Source organism: Felis catus, chromosome X (genome assembly GCF_018350175.1).
Source record: "Felis catus isolate Fca126 chromosome X, F.catus_Fca126_mat1.0, whole genome shotgun sequence".
Lineage (NCBI taxonomy): Eukaryota > Metazoa > Chordata > Mammalia > Carnivora > Felidae > Felis > Felis catus.
Window position 1 is genome coordinate 15,207,110 of NC_058386.1, and position 19,585 is coordinate 15,226,694.

A 19,585-nucleotide genomic window follows, 5' to 3' on the forward strand; every position below is an offset into this window, starting at 1 on the left:
GACAGAAATGACAGCTAGCAGATGTCCTGGGAGGCCTGTGCTGGGAATGCATCCCAGCAGGTTGGGCAGTGTCCTTCCTCAGAGGTCTTCAGCGAGAGGCGTTTTTCATCCCGCCACGCTCGTCCGTATTCCCGCGAGCCGAGCAACGCCTAGCCTGAAGTAGGCCCTAATAGATGCTTTCTGAGCAGTTCATTTTTCACAAGGGTTGACATATTGCAATGAGGCAGAGGGACGCATCACATGACTGCAGAGTTCATCGGTTCCGATTATCCCACTCCTTCTAAGAAGGCGTTTTTGCCAAAAGTGCACATATGTTCCTTAAAAACACACATAGTGGTTTTCTGGTGGAATTGTTCCCTCTCCCCAACCATCCAACACTCCATGTGTTAGACTCCAGAATAGTCTCTTGTGGTTTCAGTTCCTCTCATGCCTCAGAGAACTCTCTTGGTAACTCAAGGACATGGCTTTTCCTAAACGGCTTTCTGAGGAGGGCAAAGGGACACCGGGCTCTAAGAGGGTGACGGCGAGGCTTTGCTTTCTCCTCGCAAGCAGAGGAATCGAATCGGCGGCCAAGTCTGGGAGAACAGAAGGCATTCTGGGACCATGCAAAGTGCAAAGACACAGAACAGATGGCAGGGATTTCAAAAGCATAAGAGTCACCTTGAAAGATAATGGCGCCAAGGGAGGGGGAGGGAGGCTTTTGTACCCTCTGACAACAAGGAAGCAGGGAAGACAAAAGCCATTTGCCAGACTTGCGTGCGTGTCTGTAGAACTGAGTGACGGTTCTGCTGTAATTTACATCAAGGGAGGCTGAGCCTCCTGTCTTGTCCAGAAATAAATGGTATCAATCAGCTGACAAACTGTTTCTCTTGCCTCCTGATCTTCTGGGCTTTTTTCTTTTCCTTTTTTTGTGTGTGTGTTTTTGTGGGTTTTTTTTTTTTTTTTAAACACAGGGAGCATCTAACTTCTCTCTACCCAGGCAGCTAATGTGTAACAATCTCCTGCCATTGACTAGGCCTCAGAAAAGTGGCAGAAGCCCTGACTTCCTGACAGATGCCCCCCCCCCCCCGACCCCGTCAGACACTGGCACGACCCAGAGACCCTCCTGCCCCTGGCCCTTGGCCCGGCTAGGAGCTGCCATTGGGAAAATCTGGATTCTCGTGAACGGGGAGCTCCAGGTTCTGACCGCCAGAGACGGGGAGCGGAAGGCGTGATCCCTGTGATCCCCTCACACTCAGCCCCGTGCCAGTGTGCGGGCCTCGTGTGCATTTGACGGGTGGGCAAACGGGGGCGCACAGAGGCTACGTAACTCACCCCCAGGTCACAGAGGTGGGATGGAAGGCTAGCCTGACCCGGAGACAGAACTTTCCTCCTTGCTGCTGGCTTCACCTGGGTCAAAGCAGGGCGAACAGCAGGTGGGGCGGCTGACGGATTTTCAACGGACGTTAAAAGAAATGTTTGTTCCCGGCTCTGCGAGAGGACATGCTACCCCCGCCCCACGCCCAGCACAGGTCAAAACTGGCCTTTCTGCTCCGAGGACGGAGAGAGGAAAAGAGCAGCAGGGGCTGCCGGCCGCTCTCTCCCGGCATGGAAACCCTGTGTGCCGAGGCCAGGACAGAGGCGGCTCGGGGTCTCTACCGTCCCCCTGGCGCATCTGTTCCCCGCGGCGGCGTGGGCCTCCGCTGCATCGAGCGTCAGAAGCCTGTTCTCCTTCTTTGAAGCTGACAGCTTGATGCCTGTGGAAATGTGATACTATTTCAGGATTTTATTTGAAAGAGGCTTCAAAAGAGTGAATCGAAGGCTCCGTTGAACTGCTTATTGTGGCTCTTCTCCCGGCCCGCAGCGCGGTTGGTGAGCCCGAACACGGCATCTGTGGTTTTGTACGTCATCCACAGGCAGGTGATGTTCTAAATTAGCATCTGGCTCATTCTGGAGTGCTGTAACTCTTCTTGAGCTTTCTTCCAAGAAGCAACCAGGACTTTCACAGCTGGTGCCTTTCTTACATCGTCTGTGTTTCAAATGATCCTCTAGGAAGTCTATCAGGTGAATTACACGATCCTTGTTTATGTCAAGCGTGTCTTAAAGACACTGACAAGCGAGGCTATGAAAACGTTAGTCTGAAACCAGGGTGGCTGTGACCACCTCCGAATCCCAGACCCTCAAAGGCAAATGAGACCAAACAGGATTCCCAGGAAAGGCAGGGCACGAACAGGAAGCGCTGCAGGAGCTCGGGGGAAGCGTGGCGCAAGGCCAGGTGCCGCGTGGGCAGGAGCGGTAGGCCAGGCTGCCGGCACGGGCTCAGATCTGTGCCGATGCCGGTGCTCTGGGCAGGCCCCACCTTCCGGTCCCACACCGTGTTGTCTCTCTAACACCGCCCCCGCCACCCTAAAGCGTGCTCATCTTTTCACACCAGCCTGCCTGGCCGGGGTGAGGTCCTTGAGTGCCGAGTCACGCCTCCTGTATCTTTGTGTTCCCACACCTGGCACAGAGAAAGTGTTCAACACGTGCTGACATTAATGGGGAAGGGAAAGAAGAGAAGGGGAGAAGTCCGGTGGAGCAGAAAGTGCGAGATGCCGGGGCTTTCCTTTATGTAACTACCCTGTGCCCGAGCGAAGAAAGTACTGTGGTTTCAAGAACAGGAGACAAAAGTCACGAAGTCACCTGTGCGAGGCGAGCCCAGGTTGGGAGCACTGAGACGTGGACTTCTAGACCATCTCTCCCCTGGGTCTGGACCGGAGAGAGGCTCTTCAGCAGGAAGCGGCAGGAACGCGAGGCCACCCCGCCTCTCCTGCTTCAGGAATGACCATCAGCACTGCGTCTGGACTCTGGGTGGGGCCGGGCACCCCCGGGTCCCCTCAAAGCAGCCAGAGCATCCACGTTCTCCACCGTCACGCAAACCCCGAGCCACAGGCCCGTGGCCACACCCCCCTTCAGAGGCAGAGCCACCACTAATGTAACCCGTCACGGTCGGGCCGCCGGGGCGCACCAGAGGACCACCACGCATCTGCCTGTCCTCCGAAGCTTATTCTTCACGGGAAGTGTTCCCCTGGTGTTGCCCCATCCCCCACCAGGTAAGACCAGGCCTAGAGAAAACCCCATTCACCAGAACATCGGCCCAAGACTACACGGCCCTGTCCTGTGAGGATGTGTTCTTGGCTCCCCAAGCACACCTACCTGGGAGCTAAGAGGAAAACACTCCCACGAGAAGGGCTCGAGTCGCCAGCCTGGCTCTCCGCTAAGACAGAAGCACTGCCTGTGCGGCAGCACAAATGGCATCGGGCACCGTGTACTCGTGTGGCTCCCCGCTTGCCTGCCAGGGCTGTCACCCTATGTGGAGGTAGGGGGGGCACAGGCCTTCCAGAGGGACTCCCTGGTGCTCCGGCCCCCAACAACAGTTGGCCCAGCTAGAAGTGCTGGCACCTCTCCTGCCCCCCCCCTTTTTTTTTTTTGCTATGTTCCAGAAGATTTTTTTTTTTAAATAAGGCAGGAGAAATCTCTAATTCATAAGCAGCCAGGATAAAATCCTTGAAGACCACAAGCCAAAGTTAACTGTGAACACTCTTCTAAATCTCGGCAAGAGAGGACTGTCACGCAAAGGTAGCCGTGCCAGTAAAACGAGAGGCCTAGAAAGAAAGCATAAGAAAACCAAAGTTGCACAGAAAGAGTTGTTGTATTTGGTAACCAGTTTGGTCCACAGGCCACATCCTGTTAAGATGTCCCCCTCGTCAAGGTCCGCTCGTCAGACGCCCGCTGCTCAAAGATCTTCCCATCCTTGGAGGTGTCACTAGCATATCTGACCGCCTGACTGCTTTCGGGAACTCTCGGTGAAAGCCAATTTAAGCTGGCCTCTCCGTTCACACTGCGCTCAAGAGACCGGTTGCTAATTCCTCCTCATCTGGTCTCTTGGAGTCTGTTCTGGCAAACGTCACAGGGAAGCGAACCTAGACAGCGACCCCACGGTGCTCCCTGTGGGGACGCACGATCCGTCGGCTCTGTGGCTTAGACACACACTGGTTTTAGGTCGGTGGCTTCCAGGGTTTCTGACGGGACGTGCTTTTGTGACCACACCGGGGATCTTGGAGAACAGGATGTTCCCGACGAGGCTAGGGAGCGAGGGACAGACTCAGAGCACTGAGGCCCTACTGCATCTGGCAGCCTGAATTGGGCAGCAGTTCCTGCAAATGGGAAGCCACTGCCTTTGTCAGGTAGGTCATTGTCCCATAAGCCCCACTCGGAGCGCTGTCGTAAAAGAAGTGGCAAATGCCCGTGACTTGGTCTTTCTCCAGGGTATCCGTGGCTCCAATTGACATCTGCAACGGGAAAAAACACGAAGAATGAGCAGCATTCAGCCCCCCGGCGCTGTGATGGCTGTGTGCGCCGGCGATCAGGTTGCCAGAGACCAGCGGCCCCCAGAGAGGGGCTCCGAGCCCAAGGGCAGGAGTCAAGGGTGCCCAGGGCCAACATCCAGCCTCTCCTCTGGAGGCCACACTGTGCTCCCGCACAGCCTAGTTCGCAGTGCGCGATGTCTCTGTAACGAGAGCACGGCTTCTCCTACCTCGATTCCGGCCACAGGGTAAGTGGTCTGCTTATCCAAGGCCGTATCCACAGCAAGAGTGGTGCTCGCACTAAAACCTAAGCCACAACGAGTCTATCCATTTGCAAAGATCCTTAGGTTTCCCAAGCGGCAGTTGTGCCATTTTCTAACCAAATGGTTGACTTTTTTTTTTTTTTTTTACCACCATCTGTGGTGACATTTTCTTTGTTTGAGAATATTCTTTCCTACTGGACACAAAATCCTCAGCCTTGACAGAGACACAGGCCAGCCAACCCGTCACCTTGCCCCTCTCTCCGTCTCGGCTGTGGGGGTGACTAGGTGGGCCTGGACACACTCACCTGGTCCTGTAGGAACAGCTGGTTGGCCATCTGCACGATCTGGTCCACGTGGATGATGCCCCCGATGCTGTTCATCTCCGTGTCTGAGAGCAGCGTCAGCACCATGATGGCCTCCACCAGCAGCTGCCGGTACTCGGGCTGCGGCACGCGGTTCAGCACCGACTCAACGTGCACGGCGAACTTGATCTCCTGTGGGGTCATCTGTCAAAGGGACCGGCAGGGGGGCAGGAGTGAGCTGAGGCCAGACAGCCCTGTGACCAACGTTGACCGTAGCACCCCCTGGGCCCAGGGCTCAGCTCCAAAATGCTGCCTCCTTTCTGGCCACATTGATTCCACCAGCTGGAACCCTCTGGAGCAGGAGGCCGGGAACCCTGCTGTGCGGGTGAGTTGGCCTTGTCCTAGCTTGATGAACCTACCCCCACTGGACTGGGCCGTCCAGGGGGCAGGGCCCTTTTCTTATTCCTCTTTCTTCTTGGTCACTCCTTGTGCCATAAAGCATGGTGTCTCAGGTGGGACAGGAACTAAAAACTCAATTTGTAAAAGAATGAATCGGAAGAAGGAAACCTGGAAAGCGTTCTCGGTGGAGGGGGCCGAAGGGGACTGCGTGAGTGCCCAACGAGGGTGGCGGGCAGCTTTGCTCTTTTCTCTTAATAGCACTTTAAACAGCAAATGTATAGATCTTGGCGGTCAGAAATGCTATTTCTGTGAGGACAAAGAAAAGGTGATGCCGATAAATGCGGGAAAGAGCAAAATTGGAAGGTGAAGTGGCTCAAGAGATCGACTTACAAAAGGCCTGTGTGGACGTAGCACACTTGAAAGAAGCGGGAGTGTTCGGAGACGGTGAAAGAAAGCCCTGGGTGGGGAGGGGAGAACCGTGGGGGGTGGGGGGGTAGGGGTGGGGGACGGGGTTTCTCATCATACCTCTCTTGTCGTTGAGGACGGGAGCACATAACCGTCGATGGACAGACCATGGCACTGGAGACAGAACACACACCGCACAGTTCAGATTCCAGGAGCCGATTAGTAAGTGTGCACACACGTTCGCACACACCCAAGTCACTCTGCCCTGGAAACCTACATGGGGGCTGAACACGCCAGACTGTCAGTTATTTTTAGAGAGCTTGTTCTCACTGCCCACAGGCTGTTTTCGATGGAGCGGTTCTAGGGAACCAGCAGGCATCTTTCAGATCCTGTGCGAACGATGCCCCAGGGAGCCGCGGGGTCCTCCTCTGTGGCAGCTCCGCCTTTCACTTGGCAACCAGGCCCTGGCGGCTGCGAGGCACCCTTTGGGGCCATAGAAAGGGATATTTTCATGGCTCCTGCTGGTGAAGTGATACTTCTGTGCCTTTGCAGGCATCTATTTTTGAGATTTCTATAATAAGCACCAATCACAAAAGACTTGAGCACATGCACAGACATGCACACGCACACCCATGTATATAAATATCAAGCGCCGGCTCAACGCAAAATGCGGCTTTTTCATAATAAGAGTGTCTTGGTATTGAACTAGTGGAAGTCTGGATGGAAGCGTCTGATGCCCCAGGAAGAGTGGGGAGATTTTCTGCGAAGTCTGTTCTCATCTCACTGGCTGCCTTCTCAGTCCCGGTGCGCTGGCGGGCCGAGGACAGAGTGGCAGCAGTGGCCATACCTTCTGACCGCAGGTAGAAAGAGGAGAAGCAGAGGCTTCTGCGGGATCTGAGGGCTCTGCTCCCATGTGAGGCCCAGCTGCACAAGGACAGCGACCATTCTGACCTCCCCATGCCCAGTTGCATGAAGACCTCGCTCTGCACACAGCAGAGAGGCTAAGGCTCCTTAACGGACCACTGGCCCCTGCCACCGGAGTACAACCGCTGCGAGGTGCTATGCCTTTGGGAAGGGGGTTGTAGCGTGTGCTCATTTGGGATTACTTTCCTCTCCTACTGTGAAATGAATGAGCTAACAAAAATAGTTTTAAGAAAAAACTGGTCCTGCCCATGGTTCTTAATTTTCACGGAAGCCTTAAACTGAGGCAGACTGTGTGCAAGGAAGGATGTGCGTTGGGGCTGGTGCGGCAGGGAGACGGAACGTGGGTGCGGACAGCAGAGGGGCACGGCTTCCCCGCTGACCCCCGGCACTCAGGCCCTCCTGCATTCGGGTGTGTGTGGTGCAGTCTGGGGCTCCACCGTACGGCCGTCTCTGACGGCCTCTGCAGACATTTCCACGTCCCCAGATAGCCGGGAAATGCAGCCCTGATGGCCACAGACAGAGTGGGCAGCCAGCTAAGGGGAGTGGGTCTGGGGTCCCCCCATCCTCTAGGTGGAGAGGCAAAGGTGGCCCCAGGTACGTTGGGGTTTGGGGTGACTCAAGGCACCCGGGAGCGGACACGGTGCCCTGCAGACAGGGGGTGCTCGATCGTGTCGCTGAACGGTGGGGACACCACACCCACTGGAACAGGCAGGAGGCTAGAGCCTGCGGGGGCAGGGGGGCAGGCATTCCAGGCCCTCTACGTCACAGTGTTTTCAGCCAAAGCCTTCCCTGGTTTTTGTCTATCTTCTGACATTTCTGTGTTCCTAAAATATGTCAAAGGTGGTCCCCTAACACTCGGGCTGCCACCTTATCTAACTTGCTGCGGTTCCAGCCGGCGGTTCTGAACCGGGATGATTTGCTGCGCGTCCCAGGGACACCTGGCAACGTCCAGGGATATCTGCGCTTGTCACAGCTGGGGGTGGGGGTGCCACTGACATCTAGCGGGTAGAGGCTGGGGATGTCACCGAGCATCCTGCATACACAGGACCCCCCCCCCCCCAAAAAAAGAATTGCCCCGCCCCAAATGTCAGAGGTGGAGAGACCCTGCTCTAGGCTGGGACTCCCCAAGCTCGGGGACTGGCTACCTGATCCCTGCAGGTGCTGCCATGCCTCGCGCGACGCAATTAACGGGGACGGTTCATTCCCCTGGGAGTGTCCGTCCCCCAGCAACAAGGCCAGCGGAACGCAGCACAGCGGCCAAGCTTACCTTCTGAAGGATCTTCCACACCTTCTGGTAGAATCCCACGGGGACCCTGTTGATGGCTCCGTCCAGCCTCCTCCTGCGTAGCCACTGGCCCTGCCGCTCCCCCCAGCCGATGTGATGCCCGCCAGAGTCTGACGATGATGTGCCAGTGGGCGAGGATGGGGTGCTGGATCTCTGCAAGACAGACAACACACGGCCTTCAGAAACCTCGGAGCCAGCAGCCGCAGGGACCGCTGGCCATCAAGAGGGATGACTCTGTGACCCAGTCAAACTACCAGACCACGTGTCCAGAAAGGAACAAAGTTCCTTAATTTGACTTGTGCGTTTCTTGAAGCCGGATGGATTCTTTCCTGTACCGGTTTGGTTATGGGTCTCCTGTGTATTCCTTCTAGCCCTCAAGAGGTAGCACGGCAGCAAAGGACCTTGACCTGACAGGGAGGCTGGGCAGGTAAGAGTGAGGGCTCTGGGGTCAGTCTGTGAATCCCAACTCGCCATACCTACGTCAATCCTGAACACTAGCTCCGGGCCTCGGCTTCATCTGCACAATGGGTCACGGTCGGACCTGCTTCAGGGAGCTGTGAGCACTCACTGAATACAGACGCAGAAAACCCCGAGAGCACACCTGGCTTGTGGTAAGTGCTCACAGGAGTCAGCTGTTACCACCGAGGCCCTCTGGCACTGCTGCAGGAGGGCTCAGAGGGGGGGGGGGGGGGGGCCGGGGCCCTCTCAGAGTAGGTGAACCTCTTAGAGGTGCCATGACCCAGGGACATGAATGCCCTGATGCCCACTTCTGCAGTGCCACAGGGAAGCGGTGGTCACCTCCCTGTACTCTAGGTGCCACAGAGAAGGTAACATAATATGGGGGCAGGCTAGAGGGAATGTTTTGGAACGAAAGACGAAAAGTAAAGGCAGGGAATCTGGCCCTTTGGCTCGCTTTCTATTCTGCCTGTTCTCAGCTCGGGGCCGGCTGCTCCCTGGGGCCGGTGGTGGCCTCCAAGTCAGAACACACGCTTTACTGAAGCGGAGGGAGAGGGCGTCCTCCTGTTCCCAGCCCCCAAGCCCAAGGCCGGACTCACTCTGGCCTCCGGGAGGGAAGAGCTGGGGCAGGGCCAGCAGGCCCGCCCACGATGCAGATGCAGCTCAGAGAGGCTCCCCGTGGGGGCCTGGACCGGGGCCTGGAAGCGGAGCTGGCTCAGCGTGGGGGCGAGGCCGTGCCGCAAGCCTCCCTGTGGCAGCGCCCGCGGCCTGCTTTCCGCTGGAGGACGGCTTCTAACCCGTCCATCTACAGGGCGGGAAAGGGCTAACCCTCGTCCTTACACATCGTGTTCCGGACTACCTGGCACTTTTATTGCCCAAGGCATATCAAACTTCAAGGTTTAAAAATGAAATCCAAATGGTAAGCGTGCCAGCAGGGCAGGAGGCAGGAGTTTTCCCTATGTGCTCATTTGGACTTCATCGGATCTTATTTTGAAGAGGCTGTTAGGCTGGGTTATTCCATTGGGCTCATTACTGCCACTTAAATACGGCAACAATTAGATACAAATAAAAGTAATTACAGCCGCACTCATCAATGACTCAGCTGGTTTTCTCCTAGTTTCAAGAGGAAGATTAAGACTCACTTCTGCAATTAGAATATTTCCTAGTCCTCCACTTGATCCGGGGCCTCAAGCCAAGCCGGGGCATTAGGAGTACAAGGTGCTAATCACTCAGCAGGTGCAGGCGGTGGCTCACCGTCAGAGCTCCAAAGAAAGGCACAGAACCAATGCCTCAGAGGTCCCAGAAGCTCCTGGGCCAACAAAGCTCAATTCTAGAACTTCGTGGCTTTCTTTCTAGACTCTCTTCAGAACGACAGTCAAATGAAAACACTTAAACCTGTTCAAATCTTTGGGAGTTAGGGACGAGGTAGGTGCACGAGAAGGGCAACAACAGCATTCAGACACCACAACACGAGGAGGCGGTGAGGACAACAGGCGGGGTGCGTGGTTTACCGCAGACTTGGAGGAATGTGCACTGCTGGCCACGGCCTGGCTCACAGAAAAGAGCTACAAAACAAAGAGAGTCCACTCAGTCATGGGCAGTGACACGAAAGGACACACACAGAGAGGAGGAACGCACAAGGCATGGAAAGGACCCGCGCAAAGGAGGTGCGCGGGATGCGGGCGCACAAGTCTCACTCACCATCTAGGCCGAGGGCGCCAGGCGCCGGCCAGCACGGAGCTCTGGACCGTGCAACGGTGAACTTGGGAAAGGCTCTTTCTCAGACTATGAAGTGTCACCCATCCTAGTCATATGTGGACGTGCCTCGCCAAGGTAGGGCACGTTTTATTTTCCACAGTCACAGCCACAAACTGCTAAGCTTTTATGTGAAGAGTTTGAAAAGCTGCAGAGACCAATAAAATACCTACCCATGACCAGCCATTTAGCATCTGGCACCTACTGCCATCCAATAGATATTTGTTACATGAACAAACACGATCAGGCGGATGACCTTTGGCCAAACAGGCATTTCTTCGTCTAAAAACCCCCTGAGCTTGCAGGGGGCAGGGCCTGCGCCCAAACCGTGCATCCATGGTGTTCTCGCAAAAGCGAAGAGAAATTTAAAATGCCAAGACACCTATAAAATTTTGGACCGAGACCGTATTTCCTTGATATAAGTGGCCCAAAATAAAACTGGCACTGGCTGAATCTAAGCCTACCAAAGTAGATCATTTTGTCCCCATAATATGTAAGGATGGTATTAAATGGAGGCAGAAGGAACCGCCCACATCCCCCCACAGTGAGCCACTGCCGGGATATGGTGCCACCGAGTGGCTAGCAAAGGGAGGTGTTCGGAAATGGAGCATAAATTAGCCTGGAAGACGACACACAGAAGCTGCATGTCACTGTATGACTCCTCTACGCTCTCTCAGTCACGCACGTTAAATCGTCAGGAACGCGCTTCCGACTTTCTGGAGGGACGAGGAGGAAGCACGTCCCAGGGGTGATATGAAAGAGTGGTACCCTCACACTGTTTTCCTTGCAGGGTTAAATTCCCCCAGGCAACCTGCAGACAGGGACAACAGTATTCTTTCTATTCATATACTCGATGACCACATTTTACCTTTCCCTATTTACTTCCCTTTTTTTGAACAGAAACTCCTGCCGAGGCAGAGCCCAGAACCATCTCTTTCACAAAGCATCCTATAAAACCCAAGAGCTTGATAAATGGACTTTTTTAAAGGCATGGGGCAAGGCCATTTCCCCTGCTCTCAAGTCCGGCACTCTGCCTGTCCCCAGGGCTGCCCGCCGCAGTCCGCAGAGTCACCTCCACTCAAGCCCATTGGATGGGCAAAACCATTCTCCACGCAATCGCTCTCCGTGTTCCCAGCCTCGCTTTCCGCATGCAAGCCAGAAAGGACACGAAACACACACGTGAAGGACAGAACAAGACAGAGGTTTCACCTGTTCATCAGCACTAAATCGCCTAGTCATCTGCAAGTAAAAATACAGCAAGAAGTAAACACAAGCCACTTTCGAACCAAGGATGCCCTACCTCTTCTATCACCCTCTGGAAAATCCAGGGAAGTGCTGGCCCAACTGCTGGGTGTGACCCATTAGCACCTCGTGGACTCCATCTAGCGAGTCACCACCATTTGAAATGGAGAGGAGAACCTGAGTCCGTTTCTCACTCAGGTCATGGTCAGAAGGAAGCTCTCCTTCCCTCTGTACATCGGTCAAGTCCTAGCACCTGGGAACCCCGCACGCTAGGACTAAAAAGCTGCTGCCCTGCAGTCCTGTGGGGTCAGTTCAGAAGGAATTTACTGTGAAATAAAAAGCGAACAAAGAAAAGAGACACCTGTAGATGGTGGCAAATACAGGTATCATGAGCATTCCATCCTCTTTCTACGTTCCTCTTGCCATCTGGCGTGAAGGACACATTTGACGGAGAGGTGATTCGGTTACGTTTTGCGCAACTCTACTTTTGGGATAGCTGCGGCCCGCCACCGAGAAGCGTGGTTCTCGGCAACAGAGACAAACGTGGGTAAGGATGTTCTCTGGAATGTTCACATAATTTTTCGCTACCTGGGTAGAGTGTGTTCAGATTTCAGGACAGAGGGGACCTCACATCCTCGGCGAAGAGCAGGCCGCACCCTGCATGCCCTGGGGTTCTATCACTTTCTGAGGTGAGTCCGGGTATGAAAACCACTTCTTTCCCGGCACCGCCACCGAGAGTTCCGTCTTACCTGTTTCATCTCGCTCCTCAGCCTGTTAATGCCACTCCTCTCGGTTTTGGTGACTCCCGTGTGTCCCACCTCATGGATGGAGATGGCAGGGCTGGAGGTGGAGGAATGGATGGGTCGCACTGGAGGGGAAACGCACACAGGGCTCTTAGATACCATTAGCAGCCCCCGCCCCGGGGGAGGAATGCGTGCGATGTGCGCCTTTTTATCCACATCTGCCCCACGTGCTTACAAACTCCATTAGAAGAGAGCCTCGTCTGCCCTGGCCAGTGCTCTGTCTCTAGCACTTGGAACAGCACCTGCCACGCAGCGCGGGCTCCGCAGGCGTCCAGCGAACGGGTGAGAGAGTGACCATCGCTTGAGCAGCACGCAAAAAAACCAGAGCGGCCATCAAACCCTTTAACGAATTGTTTTTAAAAAACAATTTACTCTCCAAAAGCACACCTTCCTTGTAAAAAATGGAGACCACTCAAATAAGGGACCTTGGGACTGGAGAGGGAAGTCCCAGAAGAACAAGCGGCCCCAGGGCCACAAGTGGAGAAGAACCCACGCGCTCCCGCCATCCCCTCACTTCCAACCCGCTCTAGCGGCCTCCGGACTCAGGTCTGTCTGCGTCCTGCCCCTCCCCGCTAACCGGTTCTCTGTGCTTCGGTCCCAGCTATCGTTCGAAAAGGCAAGTGTGATCACGTCACTGCACGCCTGGAATCCTTCTAGGCCTAGCTCTGTCTTCAGGATAAAGCCTGCCCGACCTGAGTCCCACCTACCCCTCGCAGCTCCACACTCCTAGCCAGGTACATGGGGCCGGGCATTGGTATGTGCTGCTGCCTCCCATCCCACCTGCTCCCCTCTGCCAGGCGCACCTTCTCCTTCTGCAAACCCAGCTCAAAGGCCGCTTCCTAGAGCAGCTCCCCTGGGTGCCCAGCCTTCCCACCCAGCCCTCAATGAAGCTATGGGAGTAGAGGGCACCGCCTAGGAGACTGGCGACAAATAAGGAGCCAGGGGACACCAACATTTAAAGGACAGCAGGGAGGAAGGGAGTCGCAGAAGAATCACAAAGATTAGCTGGAGAGCGAGGAAGGACACCAGGAAAGTGGAACCCAGAAGCGAAAGGGGTCTGAGGAGCTACAGTAGGGCCAATGTAGGGTGGGCAGTGGCTGGAAAGATCTCTGACATCTCAGAATTTAAAAAAAATTCTAAGACTATTTGAGTTTCCTAACTTATAAAAACTGAACAATGACAGAAGACAATAAAATGATGTTATATGTAAGACGGACCTCTTCTGGCCTTGCTTGCAACCAGACATATTTATAGCTTTCTAGTGACACTAGTCTCTTCTCAATTTTGTTAGCATCTACAGCTTTATAATAACAAATTTTCAGTAATTATCTGCATCAAACCATGTATATGATTTTGATGAACAGAACACATAAAATATTTATCTCGCATATTTACGTTTCAAGGACTGTGCATTTGAAAGAACTGGAAATTACTTTTGGAAAAGGATCTCGAGCGCTCCTCCTTCAGGAAAGGAGAAAAGCGACCAAAACACGTCTGATTGCATGATGCCGCCGCCTTTGTTTGCTGGCTGGTGTGCGCTCTGGGGAAAAAATACGAAGTACCCAATGTCCTTCTCATTAAATAAAAAGAATGACAGCCTGCACGGCGTTTCTTTGGCGTGATGAAATAAATCTGCCAATGTGTCTGCAAATCATTTTGCTTTATTAGGAGGAGAGATGATAATTGCTTCAATTATAATTAGGGAGCATTTGAGAACAAAATTCCACCAGGACTTGGGCGATTCTACTTCCTAGCACAGCAAAGAAGGTTCTGGTACAGATCAAAACTCAGTGAACAAGATGGAGTGAAGCTCAGTCTCTCAGCACGAAGGTGCTGAGAGCATGTGGAGGACCCTGCGCCCCTGAAGGGTAACGGGAGTGTGGCCCAGAGTGCTTCTACCCAAGCCAAAGGTGGGGCACGCAGGAGCTGGGAAAAGACAGCCCTTCCACCCCTACACCCTGCTCACCTCATCCCTCCTCACACCCGTGCACAGGGGCCAGCGGAAGGAGGGAGGGCGCAGGCCAGAGCGCAGAGGGGTGCACACCACACCCACGTGCGATGGCAATGCTCTCAGCAAGCCTACGAGGGGTCACAGAGGCCTAGGAGCCCCAATCTTGAACCCAGGGACCGTCCATCTCCCTAAAGCAGGAAGCCTACCCTCGTCTACGCCGTCCACAGTGGCGGTTGTAGGCAACCCTGGGCACACCAGTCGGCCCCCTGTGCCGCTGTCCCCGGAGGTGAACTGAGCATTCACTTACCGCTTCTTTCAACGCCAAATTCTTTTCCACTCAGAATATGGTGCAGAAGGTTTTTCATGTCAAAAGGGCTGAGGTTCATCAAACTTTCAGAAGCTTCTTCTCCTACAAACAAACATAAGCGTCTCTGACATCGGGCTGGTGGCGCAGAGTCGGGTGGGCCTTGAAGAGGGGGTAGCAAAGGATGCTGTAGCAGGCCTCCCTGCTCGGGGTGACCTCACCACTGTTTCAGGGCCGAAGCGTGCCACTCCTCGGTGATGCTAAACGCTGCGGTTTCAATTGTGTCTTTACTTAACACTCAGACACATCCTTTTTCACCCTGTGATGGTTCCCAATGTTGGAATGCATCTCGTAGTCGATTTACACTTTTAAATTGGTAGGATTTCTCCCAACAGAGGCATTATGAGATGCGGGATGACATCTCACCACAAGGAGACACACAGTAAGGGACTTAGCTGGCTGGAGCAGGGCACAAGATTCTAGTACCTCCTTCTCCCTGACATATGAAATTCAACAAGGTGCGCTGGCTGGCCTGGCGGAAGTTACATCTAAATGAGAGAACCTGGTAAAGCGTGAGCACACACAAAGGCCTGGAAGCCCCGGTTCCAGGATACTTGGGCAGGCTCCCCCTAGGGGCGGGGAGGGAGGTGCAGGAACCCCCCGCCCCCCGAGTCCACCTGCGTACATTGTACCTGAGCAGTTCAGGCTCCGTGCCAGCTCCGTGGCCATCACCTGAATGATCAGTCCAATCCGCAGTCTGAGCATCTCCACGAAGAGGCTGGGCTGCGCCCTGACGTACATGGCCAGGTAAACCACAATCTCCTGACGCAGACACACGTGGAGACAGTGTTTCAGAGACTGGCTGCTGGAGAAGAGGCCCCTGCGCCTGGAAGGCGGCTGTGGCCCTGCCCCTCCCCGGCTCGCTGACCTGTGTGAGGACGGCGATGCTGATGTCCTGCCCGCTGGCTTCGTAGATGAGCTTTGTGAGCTCCTCGGGGGGCAGGGGCCTAGGAAGAAGCATCAGGACGTGAACATCAGGAAAGGTGCCCAGGAGCGGTGCCTCCTCGCCCTCCATGGAAGAGCCTTATTTTCCTGCTGGAAGCTCCTGAGTGACAGTGTTTTTAAAAAGACCCTCTTCCCACATGGTGGCTGGCACTGATGCTTTCCGCACAGTCCCCCACAAACCTCAGCCCCCCCCCCCCCCAGGCTGAAGACTTACGCAGAGATGGTCTTCTCCCGGGGCTCTGGTGGCAGGCCCACTGTGAGCTGCTTCTGGTGCGACAGCAGGTCCGTGCAGGCCTACTCATTTAGAGAAAAGGGTGAGGGCCACGGCGACAGCAGGAGGGGAGGGGGAGAGCAGGGGTGGGGTGGGGTGGGGTGGGGTGGGGTGGGGTGGAGATTAGCAAGGCCAGCAGGGAAGGGTCACTCCCAACAGAATCAGAAATTTACCTTTACAAACTTTATGACCCATGGTGTCCTTTATTTGAAAATTCATATACAGACCCCGTACTGAACAACCTAGGCAGGGCTGGGTCCCTGTGATCTTTGTGGCCTGGGCCGGGCTCTGCAGGGCCCACTGGGGTATTTAATGCCCATCCACTGTAGCAAACACATTGGATCCCCGGATATCCTACAAGGGAGATGAGCTGTCACGAGTCCTAAGATACCAACGTTAAGGGTTAATGACCATATTACAGTCTTAGCTTGCCAGTTTCTCCATTACTCACATAAAACAAATACCATCATCTTACCATAACACTGAACTCTAACGTCTTAGAAAGCAGTTCTGGATTTTGCAGGGCCTCGGGGCTAAAACGGTAATGATGATTATACTGCAGATGTGCAGAAATAAGAACGCTCTGTTTAAGGGTGCCAGGCCACAGAGCATTTTCATTTGATTTCTTGGTAAACCTCTTTCTGCAGCTACAAAGGAACAACACTAATCAACTTGAATCTCATTTCCTCTGCTTGTCTTCCAAGAGCAGTGGGAGGTCAGGAGAGGAGGGCCTGTGCCATCCACGTATGAGATAACTGGTTTCCTTTACAAATAAGAGGTGCTTGCCTCCAGCTTTCCTAACACAAAGAGGGCATGGGTCTACAACGAACAAACGGACTGCCCCAGTGCACTTGCTCTGACCTCTGCCAGGACCTCCACTTTCTTCCTGAGCAGGCCAGAGATGTAGCGAATCAAACCCCACTCCTGGTTCAAGCCAGCTTTCCCATAGAGCTCGCTGAGGAGGTTGTGAACGGTGACCCCGTGCTGTCCGGAGAGATTTGTGTCCCAGCTGGGGCCCCTGTCAAGAGAGAGAGAAAATCCCAGAAGAATGACCTGGAATGCTTAAAGGCTGGATTCACTTGGCAGGGAGGAAAATGAATCACTGTACATTCTGCCAAACTTTGGGGGCCTCCCCGTGCCTCTGAGTCTCACCAAGAGGGTTCCATCCTACCAAAGCACCCCTTCTATTTGAAACAGAAGCCTAACATAAACAGGGAGATCCTGGCCGCACTCAAGCCTTCTCGTCCTGAGAGGCCAGAGCTGGTGGGTAGAGAAGGAGACAGAAGTCGGCTCATGGTGATCCTGGGTTATGTGGGTGAATATAATCATGACCTGCTTTGCCGGAAGACCAAGAAAACGACAACAAAGAGTCCGGGAGCGTGGAGAAGGCTCGAGCTGGTGAAGACCATAAACTTACTTTATTACATACAGAAGGTACAGAATGTCTGCTTGGTCCTGTAGGTTTGAACAATCTTTCAGCTGCTCAACCAGCTTGTCACAGTCCACATCACCATGGTCATCTCTGGGCCACTGGAAGTCGTCTTCGGGGGCCTGGCCATACAAAAGCCAAACAGCGAGGGAGAGGGGCTGAGCATGTGAACTTTCAGAAGACCAGGAAGTGACACACCAACCGGGTCTTGAAACTCTGTCACTGCTGTGCTCCAGGTTTCAGTGACTCTTCCGTAGCTTTTTATTTATATGTTTTACTATTTCTGATCAGCGAATCATTGGGTTAGTCAATGTCTGAAGAGCCCAGACGGAACAGATGAAGATATGTGTATTTATGCAACGTTCAAAAACGGGTTAAAACGAAGCCCTGGTGTTTGAACTCAGGCCGGCAGTTACCAGCGGAGTGGAGGGAGGAAGAAATTGGGAGGGCACGGGGGCAGCTGTTTCCACCGGTCCCCCGGTTCTAGCCTTTACGCCTTTCTCTGTATGCTGTACTGCAATAAAGATCTTTTTGAAAGCAAAACACAAAAAATATGTAAGTTTTAGACAACCTCCAATTGAAGTCAGGTTAAAATATTCTTCAGTAGACACTGAATCTTTCTATTCACGTAGGATAAAATCATAGACAAACTCCTAGATAAAACGAATTATAGGAATCAGTGGGAACACCCTGACGTTTTATTCTCCTCAGGGATCTTTTTACTTACTTCCTCTAGTGAGACAGATTCTGATGCTGGGCAGAAAGGCAGTAGCCTTTTCCTACATGCAAAGTATCAAGGTTTGCATCAAATGCATTGTGGATACTAACAAGAGGCAGATCGCAGACAACCAAGAGCGGGTTCCCACTGAAACCCAGAACTTTTAATCCCAAAGGTCCCAGACATCAAAAAATGTTCACTTTTGAGTTCAAACCCGTAAAAGAGTTCTTGGGAGTAACACCAACATCGAAAAACATTACACTAAAACAAAACAAAAGTGATTCTAAATACTTTACCTTGTTTAGGAGTGGCTGAGGAGAATCAACAAGATTTAGTGATTTACGGTGGGTACTTAGAACTTTAGTTGGCAAAGTCATGGGAACAACTGGAAAACAAAAGAATAAAGAAAGCCCTTCTGAGGAGGAGGAAGGATAAGATACTTCTTTTGAGCGTTACGGCGACTACTCCTTACCCAATACAAACCGACTAAAGGAACGATTACTTATTTAAATTAATTTCAGCAAGAATTTACCAGGTAGCCACATCATGTGCTAGACCTGGGAACGAGAGGTGAGCAGGACATCGATCTCGCTTCTCCCTCCTGGAACTGAGGGAAACGACATAGCATCTGAGGACTGGAAGGGGCCTTAGAACTGATGGAGGCCGACCTTTGTCCTTCGGATGAGGAAGATGGGAACGACAGAAGGAAGAGCGTGTGTTCGGGGTCACTGGCCTTCTCCTCATTAAGGTGTCAGCTTCCAGAAGTCCAGTGTGCATTTCACTTTGCCACCGCCAGGTGTTACCACTGCTGGTGTTTAACCACCTTTGGATGCTATCATTACCAGTTATCTATTCACCAAACCATCTGCGTCTTCCAGGCTAGGTCATATCATCTTGGGAAAAGAGTAAGTTTGCAACAGAGAGAGGGGTCATATTTATAAGGCAACTTACAGACCTCCAGTTTACGCTAGTAAATTAAACACACATTTTACTTCCTCTCAACTGACCACTAACACTGTAGAAAATGATTTTTTTTTTTTAAAGACAAATCCTCAAGAATAGGGGAAAGCAGGGGTGACAAGAGAGTAGTAATGGCATTTTGGAAGCGGGGAAGCTGACGGATGAAAGATAACTGACTTAGCAGACAGAAAGCAAAGGACAACCAGAGCCCAAGCCTGCAGTGGGAAAAACCAACGGTCAGATTTGTATCAGAGAATCCTCAGAAGTCTCTCCTGCTGCACTATAGACCTCTGAAACTGGGCTCCAGAAAGGGTGTCCAAACGTAAGGAAGACTGCGGAGAAGCGGTGTAAGAAGCAGGGAGCTCCTTAGATCCCTTCCTCAAATCCAGACAGCTGGGCAACTGCCATGCTCACCCCGACAGAAGACTAGAGGGTCTCTGTGAAGAGGGTAAAAGCCGCAGGTGGGGTATGTGGCACACCTAAAGGACGTGCACAGTCCTGAGGTGGAATAAGTGACTATACAGCTCCCAGCAACCAGACCCTAACGTGTCAAAAAGGAGACTGAAAAAGAGATGGTAGGGTGTCTCTGGGAGATCTCCCCAGCCCGCACCCGTTAATCCCACAGGCTCCACCTACACGCTTAGAGACTGTCAAGCACGAGCAGGTAACCAAGAAACACCCAACACTGGAGGAAAGACTCTAGTGTGGAAGACAGAAGCCAAAACAGGAAAAATTGACTTGGGGGACCTGAAAAACGTTTAGGGAGAAGAAAACGTGAAAACAAAACC

General features: G+C 53.2%; 1 protein-coding gene across 12 annotated transcripts in view; it reads right to left on the reverse strand.

Moving 5' to 3' along the window:
- Nucleotides 1-3,651: 3,651 nt before the first annotated feature.
- PHKA2 (phosphorylase kinase regulatory subunit alpha 2) overlaps nt 3,652-19,585 on the reverse strand; it is a 71,062-nt gene continuing 55,128 nt past the window's right edge. For 2 of the 12 annotated variants that reach the window (XM_045051250.1, XM_019823627.3), the window contains exons 21-35: nt 18,134-18,222; nt 17,108-17,241; nt 16,552-16,708; nt 15,634-15,713; nt 15,343-15,421; nt 15,107-15,236; nt 14,418-14,519; nt 12,335-12,499; nt 12,106-12,224; nt 11,324-11,353; nt 9,871-9,924; nt 7,886-8,056; nt 5,815-5,868; nt 4,894-5,094; nt 3,652-4,310 (exon numbers count right to left, since the gene is read on the reverse strand). In XM_045051250.1, coding sequence (XP_044907185.1) covers nt 4,140-4,310; nt 4,894-5,094; nt 5,815-5,868; nt 7,886-8,056; nt 9,871-9,924; nt 11,324-11,353; nt 12,106-12,224; nt 12,335-12,499; nt 14,418-14,519; nt 15,107-15,236; nt 15,343-15,421; nt 15,634-15,713; nt 16,552-16,708; nt 17,108-17,241; nt 18,134-18,222 — 1,736 coding nt within the window. In that variant the 3' untranslated portion in view covers nt 3,652-4,139. Of the gene's footprint in view, nt 4,311-4,893; nt 5,095-5,814; nt 5,979-7,885; nt 8,057-9,754; nt 9,925-11,323; nt 11,354-12,105; nt 12,225-12,334; nt 12,500-14,417; nt 14,520-15,106; nt 15,237-15,342; nt 15,422-15,633; nt 15,714-16,551; nt 16,709-17,107; nt 17,242-18,133; nt 18,223-19,585 lie in introns of those variants that run through there. The other 10 variants (XM_023249382.2, XM_023249379.2, XM_023249380.2 and 7 more) reach the window with 10 other exon arrangements.